Source organism: Malurus melanocephalus, unplaced genomic scaffold, assembly GCF_030028575.1.
Source record: "Malurus melanocephalus ecotype Western Australia unplaced genomic scaffold, MMel_1.1 scaffold_100, whole genome shotgun sequence".
Lineage (NCBI taxonomy): Eukaryota > Metazoa > Chordata > Aves > Passeriformes > Maluridae > Malurus > Malurus melanocephalus.
The window spans coordinates 1,102,411-1,124,674 of NW_026623332.1; the positions used below are offsets into that span (position 1 = coordinate 1,102,411).

The 22,264-nt window shown below is 36.5% G+C and overlaps 1 protein-coding gene across 1 annotated transcript in view; it reads left to right on the plus strand.

The window, feature by feature from the left end:
* FAM184A (family with sequence similarity 184 member A) overlaps positions 1–22,264 on the plus strand; it is a 73,642-nt gene that overhangs the window by 27,815 nt on the left and 23,563 nt on the right. The window contains exons 3-9 of the mRNA XM_057368978.1: positions 2,719–2,854; positions 5,889–6,070; positions 6,700–6,897; positions 10,109–10,231; positions 13,989–14,150; positions 15,984–16,109; positions 16,304–16,450. Of these exons, the coding sequence (XP_057224961.1) occupies positions 2,719–2,854; positions 5,889–6,070; positions 6,700–6,897; positions 10,109–10,231; positions 13,989–14,150; positions 15,984–16,109; positions 16,304–16,450 (1,074 nt within the window). The remainder of the gene's footprint in view (positions 1–2,718; positions 2,855–5,888; positions 6,071–6,699; positions 6,898–10,108; positions 10,232–13,988; positions 14,151–15,983; positions 16,110–16,303; positions 16,451–22,264) is intronic.

Genomic DNA, 22,264 nt, shown 5'->3' on the forward strand with positions numbered 1-22,264 from the left:
CAGCTTGTAGGGTACCATGTTTTGGATTTGTGATGGAAACTGTTGATGATTCAGGAATTGTTTAGTTACTGCTGAGCAGTGCTTACACAGTCAAGGTCTTTTTGGCTTTTCACCCAACTCCATCAGTGAGGAGGCTATGGGGGTACAACAAGTACAGCCAGGACAGCTGACCCCAACTGACCACAGGCCTATTCCATACCATGTGGCATAATGCTCAGCATATAAACTTGGGGGAAGAAGGAAGGGGAGGATATTTGGAGTGATAGCATTTGCCTTCGCAAGTCACTGTTACGCCTGGTAGAGCCCTGCTTTCCTGGGGATGGCAGAACACCTTCCTGCCATGGGAAGTGCTGAATGAGTTCCTTGTTTTGCTTTGCTTGTGTGTGTGCAGCTTTTGTTTTATCTATTAAACTGTCTTCACCTCAACCCACGAGTTTTCTCACTTTCACTCTTCCAGTTCTCTTCCCCAACCCACTTGGCAGTAGTGAGAAAGTAGCAGTGCCATACTTAGCTGCTTACCAGGTTAAACTCAACACAGTTTTATTTAGTGTGTTGGGTTGAGCCTGTCTGGATGGATGCTGAGTGCTCACCAAAGCTGCTCTATCACTCTCCTCCTCCTCTGAACAGGGGAGAGAGACTATAATGAAAGGCTTCTGAGTTAAGAACTGGGAGAGATCACTCATCAGTTACCATCATGGGCTAAACAGACTTGACTTGGGGAAAAGGAATTTAATTTATTACCATTCAAAATAGAGTACAATAATGAGARGTAAAACCAAATCTTAAAAGAGCACTTTCTCCCCACTGCTTCATCCTTCCTGGTCTTAACTTTATTCGCCATTCTCTACCTCTTCCCTTACATTGATGTAGGGGGATAGTGAATGGGGCCTGCAGTCAGTTCATCACATGTCTCTGCCTCTTCTGCAAGGGGCTTCAGGAGGCGGGTTTATGGAAGGCTSCAGTGAAGGGGAAACCAGCTGTACRTYGATCATTTCTGCAGTAAAGGAATTTATTTTGTTCCCAAAGAACAAAGTATTTACAGCAGATTTTGAAGTCAGATCCTACTCTAATCGCTGTGGACGAGATAATCAAATGAATAATCTCAACACATCTGGTGTCTTGTGTTTGATTATACATCCTGTACCATGTTTTCCCAAGTTCTCTAGTTTCTGAATTGACTCTTTACTATTTCAGTAACATGAATTATAAGAAATCTGTRTTTCCTTTTGAACCAGAACAAGATTTTTTCCTTCTGGCATGGCTAGAGCACATTACACTCTCCAAGAYATGCTGTTGTGAATCAGTACATTTGATTTAAGGCATAATAAAAGTTTAGAATCACAGAACTATAGAATAGTTTGGGTTGGAAGGGGCGGTAAAGATCATCTAGCTCCAAACCCTCTGCCATGGGCAAGAATACCTTGCACCAGCTTGTTTAGAGCCTCATCSATCCTTRAACTYCTCCAGGGGTGKGCAGTCCACRACCTCTGGGCAACCTATTCCAGTGCCTCAGCACCCTCACARGAAAGAATTTCTTCCTARTATCTAATCTAAACATATGCTTCTTCAACTTAAGGCAACTCCCCCCTGTCTTATCACTACATGTCCTTGTCAAAARTCCTTCTCCAGCTCTCTTTTAGGCCTTCTTTAGATACTGGAAGGCTCAAAGGTCTCCCCAGAAYCTTCTCTTCTCCAGTCTGAGCAGCCTGTCTTGATAGAAGTGATCCAGCCTTGTGATTGACTTAGTGGCCTCCTCTGGACTTTTTAAAGCTGGTCCTTGTCTTTCTGGTGCTGGGGCCCCCACAATAGTGCAGATGGGATCTAACAAGAGCAGAGTGGARGGGCAGAATCACCTCCCACAAGCTGGCCATGCTGCTTTTGATGCAAYCCAGGACATGATGYATCCCAGGCTTTCTAGGCTGTGAGTGCATGTTGCTGAGTTATATTGAGCATTTTGTACYYGAGTCTTTCTCCCYAGGGCTTTTCTCCACCCAGCCTSTATYTGTGCTTAGGATTGCCCTGACCAAGGTGCARGACCTTGYTCTTGGCCTTGTTGAGCTCCAYGAGGTTCACACAGTGCCACCTCTCAAGCCTGTCTGGGTCCCTCTGGGTGACATCCCTTCCCTCCAGCCTGTCAACTGCACCACACGGCTTGGTGTCATCAGCGAACTTGCTGAGGGTGCACTTGATACCACTGTCCATGTTGCTGAGAAAGATGCTGAAAAGTGCTGGTCCCCCTATGACCCCTAGGGGAATGTTTGATTTAAGTAATTGACCATCTCTTATTTTATGTATCTCTATGCATAGCTTAATTTGAGTCAGTGCTAAATACTCAGAAGGACACTAAACTGCTGTGAACTCATAATGTATACTTTAATATGAAAAAGTCTCAAATAGCAGAAACCAGTTTTCTGAAGTTGTCTGTTAAACTCTGTGGACCATTTTATAGTTGTTRTTTTTTCATATACTTTTTTGGGTATTGTCACATTTCTCTTATGCAGTACTGTCACGCCACGTATCCAGTCTTATTCTTCAAAAAATATTTTTGAAGCATTACATATAATGCATAATAAATATGGCAATAATATTACACTATTTCAGCTTTTGTGTGAATGAAACTTGTTTACTGAAAGGTCCCTTCTGTATCTCTCAAACCAATGCTCTTCTAAATTTACATGATTGTATATGACGCTAACAGGTATTATGTGTTTCCTCTAGGTTCTACAAAAACAGCTAGATGATGTGAAGGAGGAGGAGATGTCATTGTTAAGCAAACACAAAGAAGTGGAAAGCGAGCTTGCAGCTGCTAGGGAGCGCTTACAGCAGCAGGCCACTGATCTTGTTCTCAAAGCCAGTATGTATGTCAGTAACTTAATCTGGAAATGAACTTCATCCTTTTATTCTAGTCTTTCTTTTTTCTGTCAACCTCATGCAGATTTAGATTGCCTAAAGACTGTTTAATGYTTTCCATAGAAATTTCCAACAAGTTTTGAGGTTTTTTAATATTTTTTGTTATCACATGCATTGTCCTTTAATTTTCTTTTTTCTGTACTTATTTGTCAGAATGTTCTACTTTGTATGGCATGTGTGTATCTTCAGGCCTTGGAACTGCAGTTATACAGAACAATTGCTCTGTGTCTGTTCTCCACATAGTCACTAAGACGTGCTTTCTGTTCTTCCACCTCTTTTCAGTTGCCTTTTCTTTTTGCTTCTGCTCTGGGACTTTGTTTTATACCTACTGTCAGAAGATTTGCAGCTTATTCAATAATAAATCTTTTAAGGTTTTCTCTATAGCTATTTTCTTTGCTCCTTTGTAATTGCTGGCATGTGAAAAAAGCCCAAAATGTAGTTTAAGACCTCAATGCACTTGTGCAGGTTTTTTCTCCCTCTTTGGGAAAAGTTCATTGTCTCTGTAGTGAACTGCTCAGTGGTAGGGCATGGCCCCACTACTTGAACTYGGAATACTAAACAATAGGTAGGATCTTTGGCTTAAAAAGAGGCTYTGGCTTATCTTAGGCTTTTCTCAGCTAGACCAGTTAGAGCAATTCCTGATTGTTTTCCACACAAATTAGCACAAGCCCAGGAGTAGTCTAGGCCATATGTTGGAACAATATAGTGACCAGCAGGAGCCCAAGACTGCAAGGTCCAATTGGATCCAACAGCTAAAAGGAATGGGCTTGCTGCTGAGAGTATGTAAAATGGGAATCTGACCCTCCAAAAGGTGTTTTATGAGGTACTTATGGAAAAATTCATGATCTCAGACTGCCTGGGGGAATAACCCCGTTCTCATACACTCTAAAGCTGTTGCTTTTTCATTCCTTAGGCAGAAACAGGGGAGGGTTTCACAAGGCTGCCCCAAAAGTAGTGGAAATAAACTTAAATTGCCGGTCTGTTTTCTGTATTTCTGATGGCGTAGAATCAGCCAGCCTGTGATTGAGGCCAGCCCTGGTCTCCTCTGGCACCGAGGCTTTCAACTTTACCAAAAATCCCAATGTGTCCTTGGCTGTTGTCAAGCTCATTGGTGCTGTCAGCAGTACATCTTTGTTTTATAGCACATCGCTGTGCAACAAGAACCAGGGTCCCTGTTTGCAGTGGTGCCACCAAGTCATTGCCATGTGATGTAATTGATTGCCAGCCTGCTTGGAAATGATTTCTGACACTGGCCCACTGCCATCTCCTTGATTTTCAGCTCACACTGTCAAAAATCCTGCCTCAAAGAAACTGAATTCTCATACTTAATTACCATAAAGAGTGTTTACTCATCGTATTGCAATTTTAGAACACTCTATAGTTTCTCTTTTGGGCTTTAATATATTCTTCTTCCGTTTATCCTGAGATTCCCAACTTGCAAGGAAACTGCATTCCATACCTTTTGTGTAAAGCATCAGGAATGGGAATCCTGTCTTGTGTGTAGGTATTGCAAGAACAAAAGCTCTAAATCAGTGTGTGTGTGCTTACAGTAAAATATGTATGATATACTTCCTGACAAACTGAAAATTCTTGTTTTATTATTCTCCTTTGTACATTATGAAATTCTGTGTTTGAAAATACCTTCCTTAAAGGGCCAAACTTTAGAAAGAAGTTAATTTTTTTCARTGTTACAGAACTTAAGCTTGCCCAGTGTCTTAAGTTTTTCTCTTCAGTTTTCAGTTTTGCAAGCAAAAAGGTTGAAAGGATTTTTAGAATTCTTAAGGGCTTAGTACAATTAGAGGTGTGCATTTGTAATGAAATTACTATTATTTTGTAAGTATTTTTAATTTCTAAATTTCATTATATATCCCACAGCTCTTCCATTCGCATTTGTGTCCACAGGCAACAAAGGCTGCAACAGTTTCCTTTTTGGCACATCTTGTTTTTAACAACAAATGGAAATGAWTCGGGAAGCTCAGTAATTTTGTCATGTGAGAAACAGCATATAGTCCACTTACTTAGCTATTTCTTAATAACTKAAATTTAAAAGCAATACTCAATTATTAAAACTGAACTATCATTAAAACTGTATTTTTGAAGATTATAATAAAATGAGAGGGGAAACAATGAAATCTTCCCTAGAAAATGAGATTACAAAAAAAAAAAATTATTCTGAGGAAACAATTAGTCTAATCTTTTAGTTGGACCAAACTAGAAGAATTCTCTTTTCCCAAACAGTCTTCAATTCACTCCAAAACTTCTCCCAAAATAACAGAAATTTCTCTTCTGTAGTCAGTTACCTAGTGGTAGTATTTTCAGCATCAAGAAAAACAGGCAGAAATTTCTGAAATTGTAAACCTTTTTCAACTGCTTATATGAATGACAAATCATTGTATTGCCTAGTTTGAAGTTTTACTTCTTTTGTTTGTGAGATTTGTTTGTTTGTTTGTTTTTAAATATATAAAGAAATTAAAARGAAGCCACCAACCTGCAAAGACTTAGATCATACTCTACTATACAGAGAAYGTTAGCAAAATGAAGTGTAATTCCATAAGTTTTACAGCAGATAAAACAATGTATCTAGCATGCCAACTAAATTCGGAGTTTGATGGAACAATGACATCTTTACCTTTAGATGTCAAATGTTCTGCTTTCTTTTTCTGTTGTGTAGCTTATTGTGGGGTAAAAATGTGCAGGTTTAGCGGGGGTCAGTTTTTCAGTGTTATTAGAATTGCCTACTTCTGCTTTCTCTTGGCAGTCAATATGCAACTTTGAACCAGGAAAATTGAAGTGAAAGGAGCAAAGTTCTGGTGTTGGACATTTTACAATAAAACTAAACAAGTGATAAGTATTGCAGTGAAGACAGTGTGCAAGMTTCCACTAGATTTGTACTATCACTGGAGTGTGAACGTGGGTTTCAATTGCATGAAACCGTGAAATCAATGCTATGAGGTTTTAAAGAGCTGTTTTGTTTTTAGGTCACATTGGAATGCTTCAAGCTACTCAAATGACTCAAGAAGTTACAATCAGAGACCTGGAATCAGAAAAGGCTAGATTAAAGGAAAAATTGTCCCAGCTGGAAGAGGAAAGAAATTTATTACAAAGCAAAACACAGAGTCTGGATGAGCGACAAAGGCAGCAAATTCTGGCATTGGAGAAGGTTAAACAACTTTTATGCTTTAGTTGAATAAAACAAAACAATGAGGGTTCTCTGAAAAAAAAATGTTATGCCTTAATTTTTGTTTGATATGACTGGACTATGACCAKTATGTTTCAAGTTTGTCTCATGTAKCAACAAAGAATGACTAATGTAGAGATTAGAGGGAAGTCGGATCAGATGATGTTCAGACTACTTTGAACAATCTTTTAACAATTTCGTTTGATTTATGACCTTGTGTGTATATGCCTAGTATTTAAATTGTCWGAGGAAGGACAAATGTGAAATGATTAAAGAACAGTTTAAAATGCCATTTGCTAAAAATGCACTGAGCATGTTTGAAAATACTGAACAGAAATTCTCTATAGGCTTGATATCTGATTGTTGTTTTCCYAGATTAAATAGAGGAAAAATTAGGCTTTTAATAAATATATATTGTTTTGCATGGAACTTTTTACATTACCTTTTTGGTTATTAAATCTTGTAGTCAATGCTTAGTGTTTTCTTAGTTTGTGTTATATGTAAGTTAATTTTTTCAAGATATATGTCATCAGTAGTATTTTCATATTTTCTTTATTCCTACTGTTCAGATTTTTTACCATTGAATAGTTTCCTTTTCCTGTGCTTTATAGAAAGTAAATGAAGCRAGGGAAACACAGCGTGAATATTATGAGAAGGAGCTGGTAAAATTACAAGCAAGATTGGAAGGAGAGGCTGCACAGTTAAAGGAAGCTCATTCCAAGACCTTAGAAGAATTGGCATGGAAACACCATACTGCAATTGAGGCTGCACACAGTAATGCTAATAAGGATAAGAAGAAACTACAGATGGTAGGTTTGCATTTTCTTAATAATCAAACAAAAATCAACTGTTACAGTTTGAAAAAAAGAAAAAAGCACTTGTACTGTCATTTGTCTGCATACAGAAGAGAAATTCTTTATTTATACAACTGTATTTTCAAGTATAGTAATTCTGTTTTCCCAGGATTTGTGACCTGTATTCAGAAGGGTTGGTATAGCAAGATCACTTCTTCTGAAGGAGATGAAAGATTATATTATTATAACATTAAAAATTTTCATAGACAGTCCAGAAGTACAAAAAGATTTATTATTAGGACTTGGCTATATATGTACTCAGAAGATGACAGCTGTTTTTAGCTTACATCATAAACAGTCCAACAACTCACTGTCCAGCAACTGTACTTTTACATTTGAATGGAATCCTGAAACGGAAAGGCTTTTATTTTGTTTCACAAAATTAGCCTTTTCTTTGTCAGGATGAGAGGACCATTTCTGAATTATTGTTTTCTACTCTGATTGTATGWGCATTAACACAAATTTTGCCTTACATAGGAAATACAGGACAAAGGTGGTTTAATTCAAGGTTTTGTTATACTCCTCTCATGTACTCACAGGAAACAGCAAGGAACATGGTTGTAGTTAGTGATGTGCATCTCAGATAAGTTTGTTTTTGTAAATTATTCTGCCAGTGTGTTTTTTCTTAGTTCCATTTTTAATAAATCCGAATTTTTTGTCACCTAGTAATTGAAGTAGTTCTCAGAGATATATTTGCATCTGATCTTTCAAGGTTTACTTTCTTTGCAACTTGAACATGCCTGGTATTAAGACAGTGTCTCTTACAGTTTCTGAGTATATTTTTCTTTTATTTCARTAAGATGTGGGGTTCTTTTTCTTTTGTTTCATTTGTTAATAAAATAATGTGGAGAATAGAACAAAAGGAGATCACAATTTCTTTTTCTTAAATCATGAAATTAGKTTAAATAGGGGACATTTCTATGAGCATGAGAAATGTGAAATTATTTCAACAAGGGAAAACTAAYTATGAGAAGATGTTAAGATCAAGAGTTCGGTCAGTCTTAATCAGATTTCACTGATCTTAAATCTTAATCAGATTATGYTGTCTCCTCTGTCAAACCTGTCTCACTAAGCACATATTGTGATGACCAAGTAATCCAAGGAAGAAAACAGTCAAGCTTAAATGTAGAGAAGAGTTGAATTTTGTGTGAGGAAGAAGCATAGTTCCAGGAGCCTTGGGATAGAGGATATGAGTRTTCATTGGGACTGGAAGCCAGGGAAATGCATTTGGGGAACAGAAGAGAATTCAACAGAATTAGAGTAGGACTCAAAAAAATAKCTCAAATATTTCTTTTTGCTTCAATTCTTCCATCTATAAAATGAGCTGTAAAAATGGCATCAGGAGGATTATGAAAATAGCGTTGCTAATAATTTTGCGGTACTGCACAGCTGTACTGACAAGTACCATCAGAGAAATAATTACTCTGTTATCAGAATAGGGTCTAAATAGCACAAGTGAAATTTTGCAGACAGCAGATTTCAGCATGAACAAGACAAATTGATCAAGATTTTCTGAGYAATGAGCATTTATCCCACGTGTGGACTCATCTGGACCCAGTGAAGAAGGCAGCCGCTTGAGTTACCTTGTTTAGTAATGTGTTAGTGACAGTGTAACCCTCTGTTTTGTCACTTTGTCCAGCTTCTGCCATGAATGAAGAGATTGTGCAAGCAGTATATGCAGAAATTACTGCCTTCCACATACCCTAAAGCAGTGCTATAACTAACAAGCTGCTTAATGTGTTTTATGTGCTTAACACCCCCACACAAAACACTTGAGGTGTCTCTGGGTTTGGATGAGGAAGGTTTGGCCTCTGTGGCTTCTTGGAATTGGCTGGATGGCTCAACGTTGCTGCCTTGCAGCGGGAAGCCTTGTTTCCTTATACTTTTGTACTTTAACGTGACTCTTTTTCCTCTTTAGTTCACTCTCCCTGTTTTCCTAATCTTTCCAATACCTTCAGTTGTACTTTTTGTTTCAAGYATGGCTCTGGTCTATCTATTTTCCTGGCTGTTTCTGAGATATTACTGATTTTTCAGAAGCCTRAACTCAGGTCTACACAGAGACGCTGAGTTGATGCTAAGTCTTACATTTCTGCTGAGCTCCTAGGAAGCTGTCAATAAAAGAGCCTCCAGCACCATAGAAAACCTTGAAGCCTTGTATGGCATGACTCTGGAGCACCTTGCTTGGCTACCTTAATTTTCTTCACTAAAACTTTGTGTTATTGTGTGTTATATAGTATATTTCCACTGAAATGTGCAATAAAGTTCTCAATTTTAACATGCTTCCTTCCAAATATTTTTTAAAGAAATTGTTCTTTTGAATTCATATTCTGAATATTAATAAAGTATAAATGTATAATCTTCCTTTAAAAAGGTGAAAGTTTCTAACATTATATATACGTGTGTATGTATATATATATATATATATATATACACATATATATATAAATACACACAGAAACACACACACACACACACACCATAGGCTCATGTAAGAGAAATATAATTCATCCAGCAGTTATTTTGAAAAATTGGCTATTATACCATAAAGATTGAAGGAAAATATGGGTGTTACTTGATTCTTTCCTTATAGTTAAACTTGAAAGCTAATTGTTGATCTCTGTGTTTTCTGCATAAATTTTATAGGTGTTTGCTGTAGGGCTTTTTTTTTTTCATTTATTGCAACATTCTGAAAATATTTACAGAATTCAATCTGKATTTTAAGATTTACTATTTCCTGTGGGTATTACTTACAGGAAATAGATAGGTAAAGGCTGAAATGTCATGCAGATTTATCAGTGTAATTTTATAAAAAAGGAAAAATTCTTCTTTCAACTCAGGTTGAAAAACTCTGAAAGTGGATATAGTTGTAAAGCTCTGGATAATTAATTGAGAAGTAATTGAGAGGAAAGCCCTGTTTGTCTTTATTTTGTGATTAATCAAGGATGTTCAATTATAAAATAAACTGAAAAATTAAGACATAAGACATACGATTGAGTTGCAAAAGGAAATAAATATTCATGCTTTAACAGGCTGAGGAAAGGGTGATTCTTGGTTGAGATCCCAAGTATTTATGCCAATTAGAATTATTTCCATATGGTAGATCTGTATTTTGCAATGACTGTATGGCAAGTATTTAATATTTCTTCCGTCCTTCCTGTTTCTGAAGGAGTTGGAGCAGCAGTTTGAGAAGGAGAAACTGCATTTGGAGGATGATAAGAATCAGCTCCGACAGCAGCTGGAGAACATGAAGGAAGAGCTGACAACAAAACTGACTTCTGCCAATCAGGAGGCAAGAGTTAACTTACTTTTTTCAGCTACCACATTTCATCAATAATAATCTTAGATTCAGAACAGATCTAGGACTATGCTGTTGAGTGTGAAATGCCTTATTTCTGTTTGGACTGGAGTATTCTTCAAACWTGGCAAATGAGTTAACTCCTTCTGAGCAATGATTTTATTGTCCTTTACAAAATTAACAAAGTAAGAGAGCTGGAGGTATTGAACAGTTGATGTAAACAGTTCTTTATTTTTGTCTTCTCATTAGATATACAGATCTTTACACAAAATATGTCAGGAGTATTTAARTAAGTAAATATGACTGTATTTAAACCAATACTTGGTTACTGTTAACATATCATAAATTCTGGTCAGTTTCCTGACTTGCAGATCATCTCCATATATTTTCATTGAAGGATGATGTGAAATACTTATAGTAAGACCCAAATTATTTGCTATGTTTTTATATGTGCAAGCAATGTTAAATATATCATCTCTCAAGACAGTTTTGAATTTTTGAGTTGGAAATCACGCCCTTTTCATAACAGAGTATTTTAATACTTGAAATACATTCTACTGATACCAAAAACATCAGGTTTTCTCTGTAATCTTTGCCTTGTTTTAAGAAAATATTTCATCAGCTTTATTGTTCAGCAAGCCCTACATATGGTTTTAGTGTGTACTTTCAGACAGACTTCAATATGAATTTCGATATTATTTTACAGTAAGATTTTTCATTACTGTTTTCTATGTTGTACAACTTCTGGAGAGAGCAGGGGTCTCATTCTGATGGCTTGCTCAAGTAGTTAAAGAAAAAACCTGCCTGCTTTTAATATGATAAATGGGGAAGAGTGCCTTTCCAGAAGTATAGACTAACCTATTAAAGTATAGATTTTATGTGTTAATTTAGTACATAATACTGTATTAAAAATATATCAAGACATCGCTATATTAATATACATTGTAATTTATTTGATTTTTATACATCAAGGTATATATTCTGAAAATATATGTTAACTTACACTTTGGGAGTAGGACGTAGCAGATAGATGGACATGGCTGAGATTATACACTCCCAGGRTACCTGGATCTCCCATCGTTAGAGTTTAGCAGCTCTGCTGATCAGTCAGTCATGAGTGCCTGTTAAACAGGAGACTGCTTCCTCCTGAGGGTTGCCTRTATCTTTGCTCCAAAGTTTAGAGAMGGTGCCAGTTTAAGCTGAAACTGCACTTGCTCTTTTAACAGTATGATTATGTCCATTCAAATTGATGAAAATATGATGTATTTGTTATGTGTGTTAACAAAATTATACATGGCTGTATTTTTTATTTCAAAATTGCAGGAAGTTTAGTTATTTCTTTTTGGCTTTAACTTCTCAGTTGTTCATTAACTTTCACTGTTGCTGGATTAGATYTGAGGAGAGCACTATTGTCATTCTGTTGTTATCTAACACTGTAGGCTTAAATTTAGTTATTCTTTATCAACTTACCTTCRGTTCATGAGCAATAAACTTTCTCCTTCCTGGAAAGAAGTAACTTCAGGTGTTCTAAGAATGAGGTTTTGTTATCTGACTGCTGTCAAATTCAGKCTTGGAAAATTCATCAGCACATTGAATTAACCAAACAGAGGCCTAGATAAGGAATAGAAGACTAACATAAACTAAAATAGGGAAGTAGGGCCAGCAGCTATTCAATATTTGAGTTTATATACACTCCTATGCCATCATAAATGTAATACAGTATATTTTGCATAGTGAAAGAATGAGAGAAAGCGTACAGACAATAAATTTGKGTTGGTCTGTAAATCCACTCCTTGTAATAGAGAGGAGATATGTTTTATTTCATTACTCTGTTTTTCTTGAGCAYGTGCAAGAAGTGCTTCACTTGCAACCACAGCTTACCCTTAGATCTCTATTAACAGCTAATAACAGTTTCTCARTGCCTTCACTGACCTGGAAGAAGCTTCTCTGTGATGTGTCTGACACATCATTAGCTTAGCTCTTACATTGCTACTGTTGCTTTGTTTTTCTTGGCTTGCTTTAAGTTACAGAAGTCATTTAACAGTAGGCAYGTATTTATTACTTTCTGTGGATACCAGCTTAGTTCTGTTTCCCTGCTGAGAAAGCTGCTTTTGAACCCAAGCCATCCTCTTTTCTTTTTGACGGACTTTTTGGTGGCAATTATGTTAGCCTAAAGAATGAGAGGATGGTCGAAGCCTCATTAGGCTTGCTTCTAGTACTAAGCTATTTAAGAGCAGTGTAATCTTAAATACTTGCCAGAGATKTTTTTGAGAGTTCAGGTTAAGTCAGGATAGTGGCTTTCTCACATGTGCCTCAGGATGATGCTGGCWGTTCACTCTGTAGATTTGTTTCTTTTCACTGAAGACCAGCCAAGGCCTTTTAGAATGATGATATGTTTGTGTCGCTTGGATCTGAGTGTCACTAAGTCATCTAAGGGCTTGCTGTTTCCATGCAGAGGATTTCTGATCATGTCACTAAGAATCATTTTAGACAGTCTCCATCATTGCTCTGTCAACAGCAGAATATATCTTAAGCTCTATGAGTGGCATTCTTGCCTGCTCCCATATCCTTTAGATCTACAGGACTGCTATTCATATYGATGCCAGTGGTTTGCTACTGTGATACACAGACAGCAGTGCACTTCCAGGATACCCAAAAGGTTTGGGGCAGCTTTTCTTGTAGCGATTCTCCTTCAGGTAGTAGTACTTTGTAGGAAGTTACTGGATGTTTGAATGTAGCACAAAGGAGCACTGAGACAGACACGTCTACATGAGTTTTTTGCTGAGATCTGATATGCGAAAGAAACTTTAGATTCCTTTCTGAGAGGGAAGGAGTTCCTCTTTTTAGTACTTCATGGGTTGCCTACAGAGAGAGAGAGAGTACTGGGAGGGAGGGGTAGTGTCTCTGTGTGTATTACAAACATTATATGTAATTATTCTAACAAACAGTGGTTATAACTCTTTACCTGTCTGTACCTGTAAACCAAAGGCTAGTCCTTTCTTGGGACACTTGACCCAATGAGTGAATTTATCTCAACATACAAAGGCAATAGCRTAGACTAGTGCTTCTGCAAAAAATGCATTTCCAATTAGCTGCTGTTCTTTTTTCCTCCCTGCCTCCCATTTTTCTGTTTTTCCAACCTACATACTTAAAAAGCTTTTTCTTTCTTGTAGCTGGTGAACAGTGTTCAATTTCCCATATTTTTATTTGAAGCAAGCAAGTATAGTATCATCACTTTACAGAGGAGAAGTTGAAGCACAAACAGGCAGAAAAAAAGAATATTGGTACACAGGACTTAAGGAGCATATTACATTATGCTCTGCAGATGTTAGGTTGAATGTTAAACAGGCTGGACAGGTAGTGGTCTGAAAACAGAGAAGCTTATACCCTAGCACAAGTTAGTGGATATATTAGATTACAGTTTATGTATTCTGAAATATTTTTCATTAATTTGCTTAAAACATGCTTTCTCATGGTAAAGTTGCAGGCAATTTCAGATCTTTTATGTAGCCCCTTGCAAAGTGCATGAAATATACATTGTTTTTTTAAATGTAAAAATCCTTTAATTCAATATTTGCTTTAATATTACAGAAATTTGTTCATTCATACAGAAACATTAAGTGATTTTAAAGGAGAAGAGGCAGTRCAACAAAAAATTTGTCTAGATCAGAATAGGGAACACTGGGTAACACCAGGCTGGGCTGCCATTAGCAATAATCATGGAAATTACAGCTTTTTTCTTATGTCATAGGTGTGTCGTCTGCAAGACCTGGTACGAAAAAGTGAGCAAGGCCTTGGGACTGCAGAAGGACACATCTCCAGTCTTCAAGAAGCTCAGGAAATACTCCAGAAAGAACTAGAATTAACTAGAGCAAGACTGCGAGAGACCACAGATTCACTGTATAGTGTTGAGGTAACCGTGCTCTTGGAGAATAAGTTGTGCAAAGCGCAGTCACAGAAATTTTGGTCTTGTTTTAAAAATGGCTAGAAGAGTTACAGTGTATACATGAAAAAATATATGAAAAAAGTGTATACATRTGCCTTAATTAAAGGGGATAATGTAATTCTCTGCTTTGTTTCAAGCAGAGAATTGAAAAAAATATGGCAGCTGGGATAGGTTATTTGGGGGTCTGAGTTTTTAAAAAATTTTATTTTATTGGGGTTTTTTTGGGCTCGGTGTTTTTTGTTTTCAGAATATTTTTAGTATTTAACAGGTAGTGCTGTAAGCATGTTCTTGTGTAGTTAATGTAGGTACCAAGTTATGTCCATACAAAATATTTTCAGAGCTTTAATAGAATTTCCTGAAGGTATGTGACTTAACTTTTGTGACTCCAGACAGTTTGTGTCATGATGTAAAACAAGATCTAGAGCTTACTAGTTCTGGAATTCACTGAAACCCTTTTGAGAAGTTTTTTGAATACATATAYACCATGTTTTCCTTGAATAATGGACACAGTCTTCATTTCAGGCTCATATTTAGAATTTCAGTAAAAACTTGAGAATAATTTTTAGATATATGCTATAAKATCTTGAAAGATAGCTGACTGTCACCTAGAAAATGTGACCACTTTATGCTATTAAGCAGTTAATTGCCTAGGCACAAATATATTGTCATTTTAATTGGGTTAGATGGAAATAGAACTGTCAATTAGTCTGTCAATAGCTCATTGACTGCAATACTGGATAAACAGTTGCTTTTTGTTTCCTTAGTAAATAATGTACATTTACAAGATCACAGAAGTGTTTAAAGTAGAGCAGCAAATACTATAATTTTTTTTCATCTGTTTTCATATTTTTTTTAACAAAACCAGACTGAGACAGGTTATTGGTATGTTTTTTTATTTCTTTCAGCTAAGGTCACTACATGTGCACCATATTAAGTTTATAATTTCCTCTATTTTTTATAATGTCTCTAAATGTTCTTATGAACTAGTATTGCTCTCTTTACCTATGAAAACATTTAAATATTCACATGTAGCRGGTTACTGGCAATAACATTAATCTTAAAAGATTTTATAATATATCAAAATGCTGCAGAAAAGGTCTCATTTTAAAAAGTATTGATTAAATTTRGAGAGTCATGTTTGCTTCTCATGARTGAAGCAAGCACTGGTGAATAGCATCCATGTAATTAGACTTTCTGGTAGTACCTGATWCTAATTATCCTAGAATGTTAAAATTTTAACAGGAATTGATGACTTGCTTAAAAGGTGGTCTCTCTGTTCAGACTGAAACCTTGTTTCTAGCAGGCTTGTCCTATCAAGAATCAGAAAGAAAGTATATATGAACTTTGTATCAAATCAGATAACTCAAGCTTTATTACTGATATTTGATGGTTAAAAAAATCAAAAATAAAATTCAGTGTGTTCTTGGCAAGGACCTAAACCACCTGCTTTAATGCTGAAGTGAGTCCTGCAGTGAACARGATTTGATGACCTTTTGAGGTTCCTTGCAACATAATTTATTCCATGCCATAATTAATTCAATGCCATGGTATTTGAAAATATTGCATTATATAGGAATATTGGAAAATTGCATTATATAGAAATACAGACTTCTGTTTCACAAGTAAGAAATATCAGGARATGTATAGGCATTAATTGTGCATAACTTTGACACTGAAGAAGTTATAGTTCAAGTTTATGAGCCGATTGTAACTGATATTTTTATTAGAAATACACTYATTTAATGTTTGAAATACATTTTTGCTGTTGATCGGTCTCTATTGTAAAGTTTATGTTTGCAGGGAGAGCTAGATCAGGAGAGACAACAGCACGAGGCAATGATTGCTGCCATGAGGGAGGAGGAAAAGTTCAAAGTTGACAGAATGGCGCGTGACTTGGAAATCAAATGGACAGAAAATCTTCGGCAAGTATTATTCTTTTTCTTTTATTCTTTAAGAAGAAATGAACTRTGTATTATATGCAAATGAACTATCAAATGAAATGTAAAGCAAATGTTTCTGTTAATTAAGATTTTGCAATTACTACTGAGATCTTAATTATGATTCACTTCTTGCACAAGGTCCCACTGTATTTTAGTTATTTGACCTTTGTTTTTAGACAGGAATGTAATAAACTTCGTGAAGAACTGAGGCTTCAGCATGAAGAGGACAAGAAGGCAGCCATGACTCAGCTGTTGCAGCTGAAAGAACGTGAAAAAAATGCAGCAAGGGATGGATGGCAAAAAAAGGTTGAAGATCTTTTAGATCAGGTAACTATGGTGTCTTTGAGAACTGGAAAGCCCTTACAATTTAATTGCTGGTAGTTTATTACCAACTAAGTACATTAAATCAGTAATGAAATCTGGCTTTRAAAAGAAATTTGTAGCACAGGGCTTTTCAACCTAATCATTATAAAATACTTTGAATAATATGTGAAGATAGCTTTAATTATATTAGCGTTGTTCTTTACATTAAACATGAATAAAACTTTTTACAGTTTTGGGCGGAGGATGTTAACAGTCTCACTTCTTCACTACAAGATTGTTTGATTCTGTCTGCTCACCTGTTGAGCTGTTAAATATCTACCAATACTAATTGTTTGAACTTAGAGGTATCCTCTGTCTTTATAAAAATAATAATCCCCATGTGTACAAGAATAACACTGTACAAGTCTCTGAGAAGTCAAAATGTCCCTCAGTTTCTGTGACACATTTATTACAGCTATGTCTTCTCTCAGTTGATTTTGAACATTATTTCGGGATAATTTTGTATMAATACTGAGGATTTTTAATGGCAACTCRTATTTATGATCTCAGTTATGTTAGRTAGCTCAAAGAAAATACTTGYTGTGTGCTTTTTCCAAACCATAMATGCTGCAGAACTGGTTTTATTGACTCCAGTTTGAAGGAATAGTTGATAATGAACAAATACATTTTAAAGTAAGAGTAACAGATTTTTGAACTCATTAAATTGCTGTGATTCCACCRTGTTATTGTGGGATGGCTTTTAATTTGCTGTGTAATTTGAGAATAATTTGCTGTGTAATAACTGAATATGTGCTTGATTATACAGCCTCTTACAGGAGCATGTCACAATATATTTTGCTGACAGGGGAATTTAAGCTTGTGAAATCTTGTGGTTTAGGCTCATAAAAGCTGGAGGTCTTCAAACTTCTTGGTCTGTTACTTTTTACAACATGAACATAACAAGAATTGGACTCATTTGATTTTTAAGTTTCACATTACCCAAGCTTCATTTACTTTTTTTACTTCTACCTATAAATAGCATTTTATCTTGAAAGTTACATATTAAACTTTCCATAGTTTTAACATACTTTTGTTCTCTACCTTTCAAAAATACCATGTTAAAGCTAACCTACAGTTTCAGAATGGAGAATTAGTATGTTGTAAATGAACTTTTGTTTTCTGCCTAAGCAAGAAATTTTGGAATCAGAAAGCTAACTGTAATAGGGAGCATTTACTTGAGAATTTTTAGGCATAGGAAAAGATCTCCATATGCAAAATTGTTGTGTTTTTCTTTTTTCTTCATTCCTTTTACTGTATCAGAACCATATAAGAGATTAATAGCATGTGAGGACTATTTTTCTTTTTTTTTTTTCAATTCAGCTGTGGCTTTTCCATAGCACTGTTTGAATTGGATAGCTATTTCATGAAGATTGAAAAGTTAGTGTTGGTAGTAGGGAATTAAGCTTTCCCTCTGTAASAATCTGTATTTATGCATTACACCTGGAGGAGAGATAATTCCAGACTATAGCGTAACAGATGGGTAATTTTTGGAGAAATGGATCTGTAAAAAGTTTCTTCTGATTGCAGTACACAAAAGATAGTCTCTGAGAGTTGTAGTGACCTGAATCACAGAACTACAGACTTAGGCTGGAAGAGGCCTCAGGAGGTTGTTTAGTGCAACCTCCTGCTCACATCAGTCAGCACTGAATTAGAACCAGGTTGCTTACAGCTCTATCCCATCACCTCTTGAATAACCTCCAAAGATGAAGATCCCACAGCCTCYCTGAATAATCTTGTTTAGTGCTTAATTATCCTCACAGTGAGCTTTTTCTTTGTATTTATACAGAACTTTCTCTGCTTCAGTTTATGGTTGTTGCCTCTCATTGTTCTGCTGTACACCACTGTAAAAGAGGCTGAGTCTCCTTTCTCTGAAACCACCTCATAAGTACTGGAAAGCTATTGAGTCCTACAAAACATTTTCTTCTTTAGCCTGAGCAAACAGTTACCTCAGGTGGGTATCTGTTCCAGTCTCAGCCTTCTCACTGCTAGATCTCCAGGGAATATGGTCAAATTTATCAAAAAGTGTATTGTACCAAAGTTGAATGAGCTGAAGGAGAAAACAGAATATGCACTGGGATGTGCAGTAAGTGCCAAATCAAAGGCACTGATCCCTTCCCTCCAACTACTGGTGGCTGCCACAGCCCGGTATGCTGCTGGCACTCAGTGCTGCCAGACCACTCTGCTGGTTCATGTTTAGCCTACCATCAGTGAGGCTGTGCAAAGCAGATGTGTGACCGAGTGCATGGGTTTGGTCCTTCCTGTGTAAAGGACTTTGCATTTGTCATTGAATTTTGTGAGGTTCCTGCCAGGCTGTGCCTATAACCAGTATAGGTCCCTCTGGATGGCAGCCCTGTCTTTTAATGTATTGTGTCCCTCCTACTGTGTTGTCGTCCACCTTTTATTCTCCCCAGCTAAGTGTCATCCACTAACTATATCTCCTCCAAAACTGATAAGGTACTGAAATGAGCAGGTCTTGGGACACCTTAGAAATTCTACATTGAACTAGAACTGCCTGAGATACTGCAGTAGGGCTGTGAAATTGTGGATTTRTTACACCCTGGTTTTAATTTGTGGGAAGATGCCTTTAAAACCCATTTGAAAGGCATGAAGCCTTTATAAGATTAGGAAGAGAGGGAATCCAGCTGCTCTTTCTGCAATTCAGATTTTTACATGTGAAATAGYGGTCTGGTCTATGACAGTAGTATTATACAATGATTTTTCAAAATAATACAAGATCAAGGTCTCTGCTAAATAATTTGTAAATTCTGATTTGACAACAAATGTGGTCTACATATGTGCTTTACGTTGAGAAAGTGTTTAGAGGTTCACCACTTAGTTGTATAATTGCTGTTCAGAAAGGTTGAATTCAGAAATTAAATGCTCATCAATACAGGTGCATGGTTTTCTAATATGTATRGATGCATCTCTGATTTGATTTAAAAACAAGCTACAAAGAAGTGTGTTGCCTAACTTGAAGTATAGGAATGGTTATGTAATCATACACAGCTGAAGGGCTGAAAAAACAGGTTTAAATATAGTTACTTAAACTGTAGAAAAATACAACATAGAGTATGCTCACCTGGGAATGCTGCTGACTAGTGCTGGGAAAACTGAATCAAGAGACACAGATAAAAATTTTAACAATTAAAAAAAAACCCAAGCCAAAGAGTTCAATCAAATAAATTATCTCCCTGAAGTGTAATAAGCTGGTTTGAGATTTTTTAATTATGTTATACTAACCTACAAATTTCTGCCACTTATATTTGTTGCACATCTGGTAGGTGGAATGTTGCTCTTGCATAAAGCTAGGAACTAGTTTTGCTTTCATACCAGTGTATGTGGTGCCTCACAGGATGCACACAGAATTATTGTTAATTTAACAGCATAGCTTTGTTATAAATGAAATAATTTTCTTGAGATAAATGCTACTAAGATAATTAAGTGCATAAACACATTCTTGCCAGTTGCAAAGCATCACTAAGCATCTACAGTGAAATGTGGTTGRTAGTTTAACTAGATCAGTGTTTGGAGACCAAGTGTGTAGTTTTTATCTCTTGATATGAGAAATTATTAGGAAACAAAAAGAAAGTGCTTCTCTTTTTTTTTCYCTGTAAATTGCACCAAGTACTTCTATGTCAATCCATTCGAGAGTTTCATAATGAAATATGCAGTGAATTCAGCTGTTCTAGCTCCTTTCCATTCCTCTTAGCTCTATAATAGGGTTTTAATGCTTTTCTTAAAAACATTTCACTACTGAGAATGCTTCAGCCAGAGCCAAAATGGCAGGAATTTTCTTTTTTTTTTTTTTTTGAAAGCCATGAGATGTTCTCTCTTTTGCCCAACATCTCTAGTGCAACCTTCAGTTCTGGGCAGTGAAACATACAGGTTAAGACCTATATTCTTCTTATCCGTTTCTTCTTGTGATACATGATTCTTTCAGTAAACTGAATCAAGAGTTCTCATTGTGYATTGGCTTTTCTATATTTGAGCAAATGTTGGTTGTCCCAACTTCCTTACTTTTCAGTWACATGTTTCGATAAAGTAAATGTTTTGATCAGCATTTTTTCCTACATGTAGATGTCCATTCTTTTGTACCTTCATACATGGCCAAGCATTAGTGTGACGTTCTTCTTTCTTAACTTTGTCAACTATTCACACTGAAGATGTGTCTTCTATTAATGGAAATACCAGAAATCATACTTTAAGAATGGACAAAAGTGTATTACATACATTTTGGTAGCTGTTGTTTGTTTTTCCTACTGCAAAGACTCCCTTTTTTGAAAAATACGTTGAGGTTTCTTATTCAGAGTTGGTTCTTTGATGGTGTGTTTCTTTTTAAACTGTCAAAGTAAATAGGAGCAACTTTGATTTATAACAATATGTAAAKACTTCCTTCTGATGTAGGCATTATTCAAATTGTAGTTTTCAGRAAATGACAAACTCAGTCTTAACATATTGGTCTAAAAATTCTGAGTATACTCTTGTTGATGGAGTGCTGCGAAAAGTCCCTGAGCTCCTGTGCACATCTATAAATGGCTTTTGATCAGGCTTCATCCAGAGGCAGTTATTGCTCTGCCTTTACTTGCCCATGTAGAGATGCTTATTGCAGAGCTGATGTGCATCCACATTAGTGAAATCAGGAAACGCTACTTTCTTTCCCCAGCACAAGGATTACTGGCCTGTTCCACAACCTAGGTAATCCTTGCATTAGAAGATTTGCTGTCAAATGGATGCTGGAAATTTCTACAAGAAATAGCCTGCAAATACCTTGTATCACTTTCTGGAAAGAAGGGAGATAAACTTTCAGCACAGAATCATTTTACTCAGCTCCTGTCACTTGATATTGTCCTGAGCACCTTGTCTAAAGGCTTGTCTGTCAGAAACAGAGTGGAGGTAAATTTCAAGTAACTCACTCCTAATTTGCTTTGGCAATTCTTGTATTCAATAYTAGAAAGGCTACCATGACATCTAGTGGATGGTAAGAGATGTTGGGCAACATTTAAAAAGCACTTAAAAATCTAAAAATGTGGAAAGGCAAAAGAGTAAAAAGAAAAATGATACCTAGAAGGAAGAAAAGAAAGAGGGTACCTGCAGTGCAGCCCAGGGTAAGGTTTTATGCCTCTTCTTCAATCTTTAGATAGCTGATTTTCCCAAGGAGCATGTTTTCTTTGACTCTTGAAAACTTTGGCAAGTTAGTACAGCTATCAAAAGTGTGGTCTTAATGGGACTGTGCCGTAACTTATGTGGGCCTCACAGAGAATTGGGAGATTGGGCAGTTTCTGCCTAGACCCAGTGTTTGTGTGCATCCTGCTGCTCACCGCTCACTGGTGTAGAAGAATTGGCACTCCTGTATTCCAGGTGGCAAATCTGTGCTTTGAACAAGTCAGAAACTGCTTCACACAAGCATGGGGATAATCTCACAATCCAGACTCCCTGCAACCCTCCGAGGGCCAAGTACTGAGGGTGCTTCCCCCTGGTTTCATGACTGTCTACTTCTCAATAAGGAATTCCCTTGTTCTGGGCTCCATGTTCTCTGCAGATATGTGATCCTTATGGTGAGTTGTTGTGTCCTCATTAGTCATTGTAGCATTGTCAGAAGCGTGGCCATGAAAACAAATTCCTGACATTCAGCTGTTTGTTACGAGCCTTTGGTTTTGGTGAGCCTGTTCAGCCCACTCCACGCCTTCCTCATTATKTTACTCTTTGTTTAAAAGATTCTGAAAATAATGGAGGAAATTCATTAAAGACCATTTACAATTAAGAGCTACTCAGCAAAAC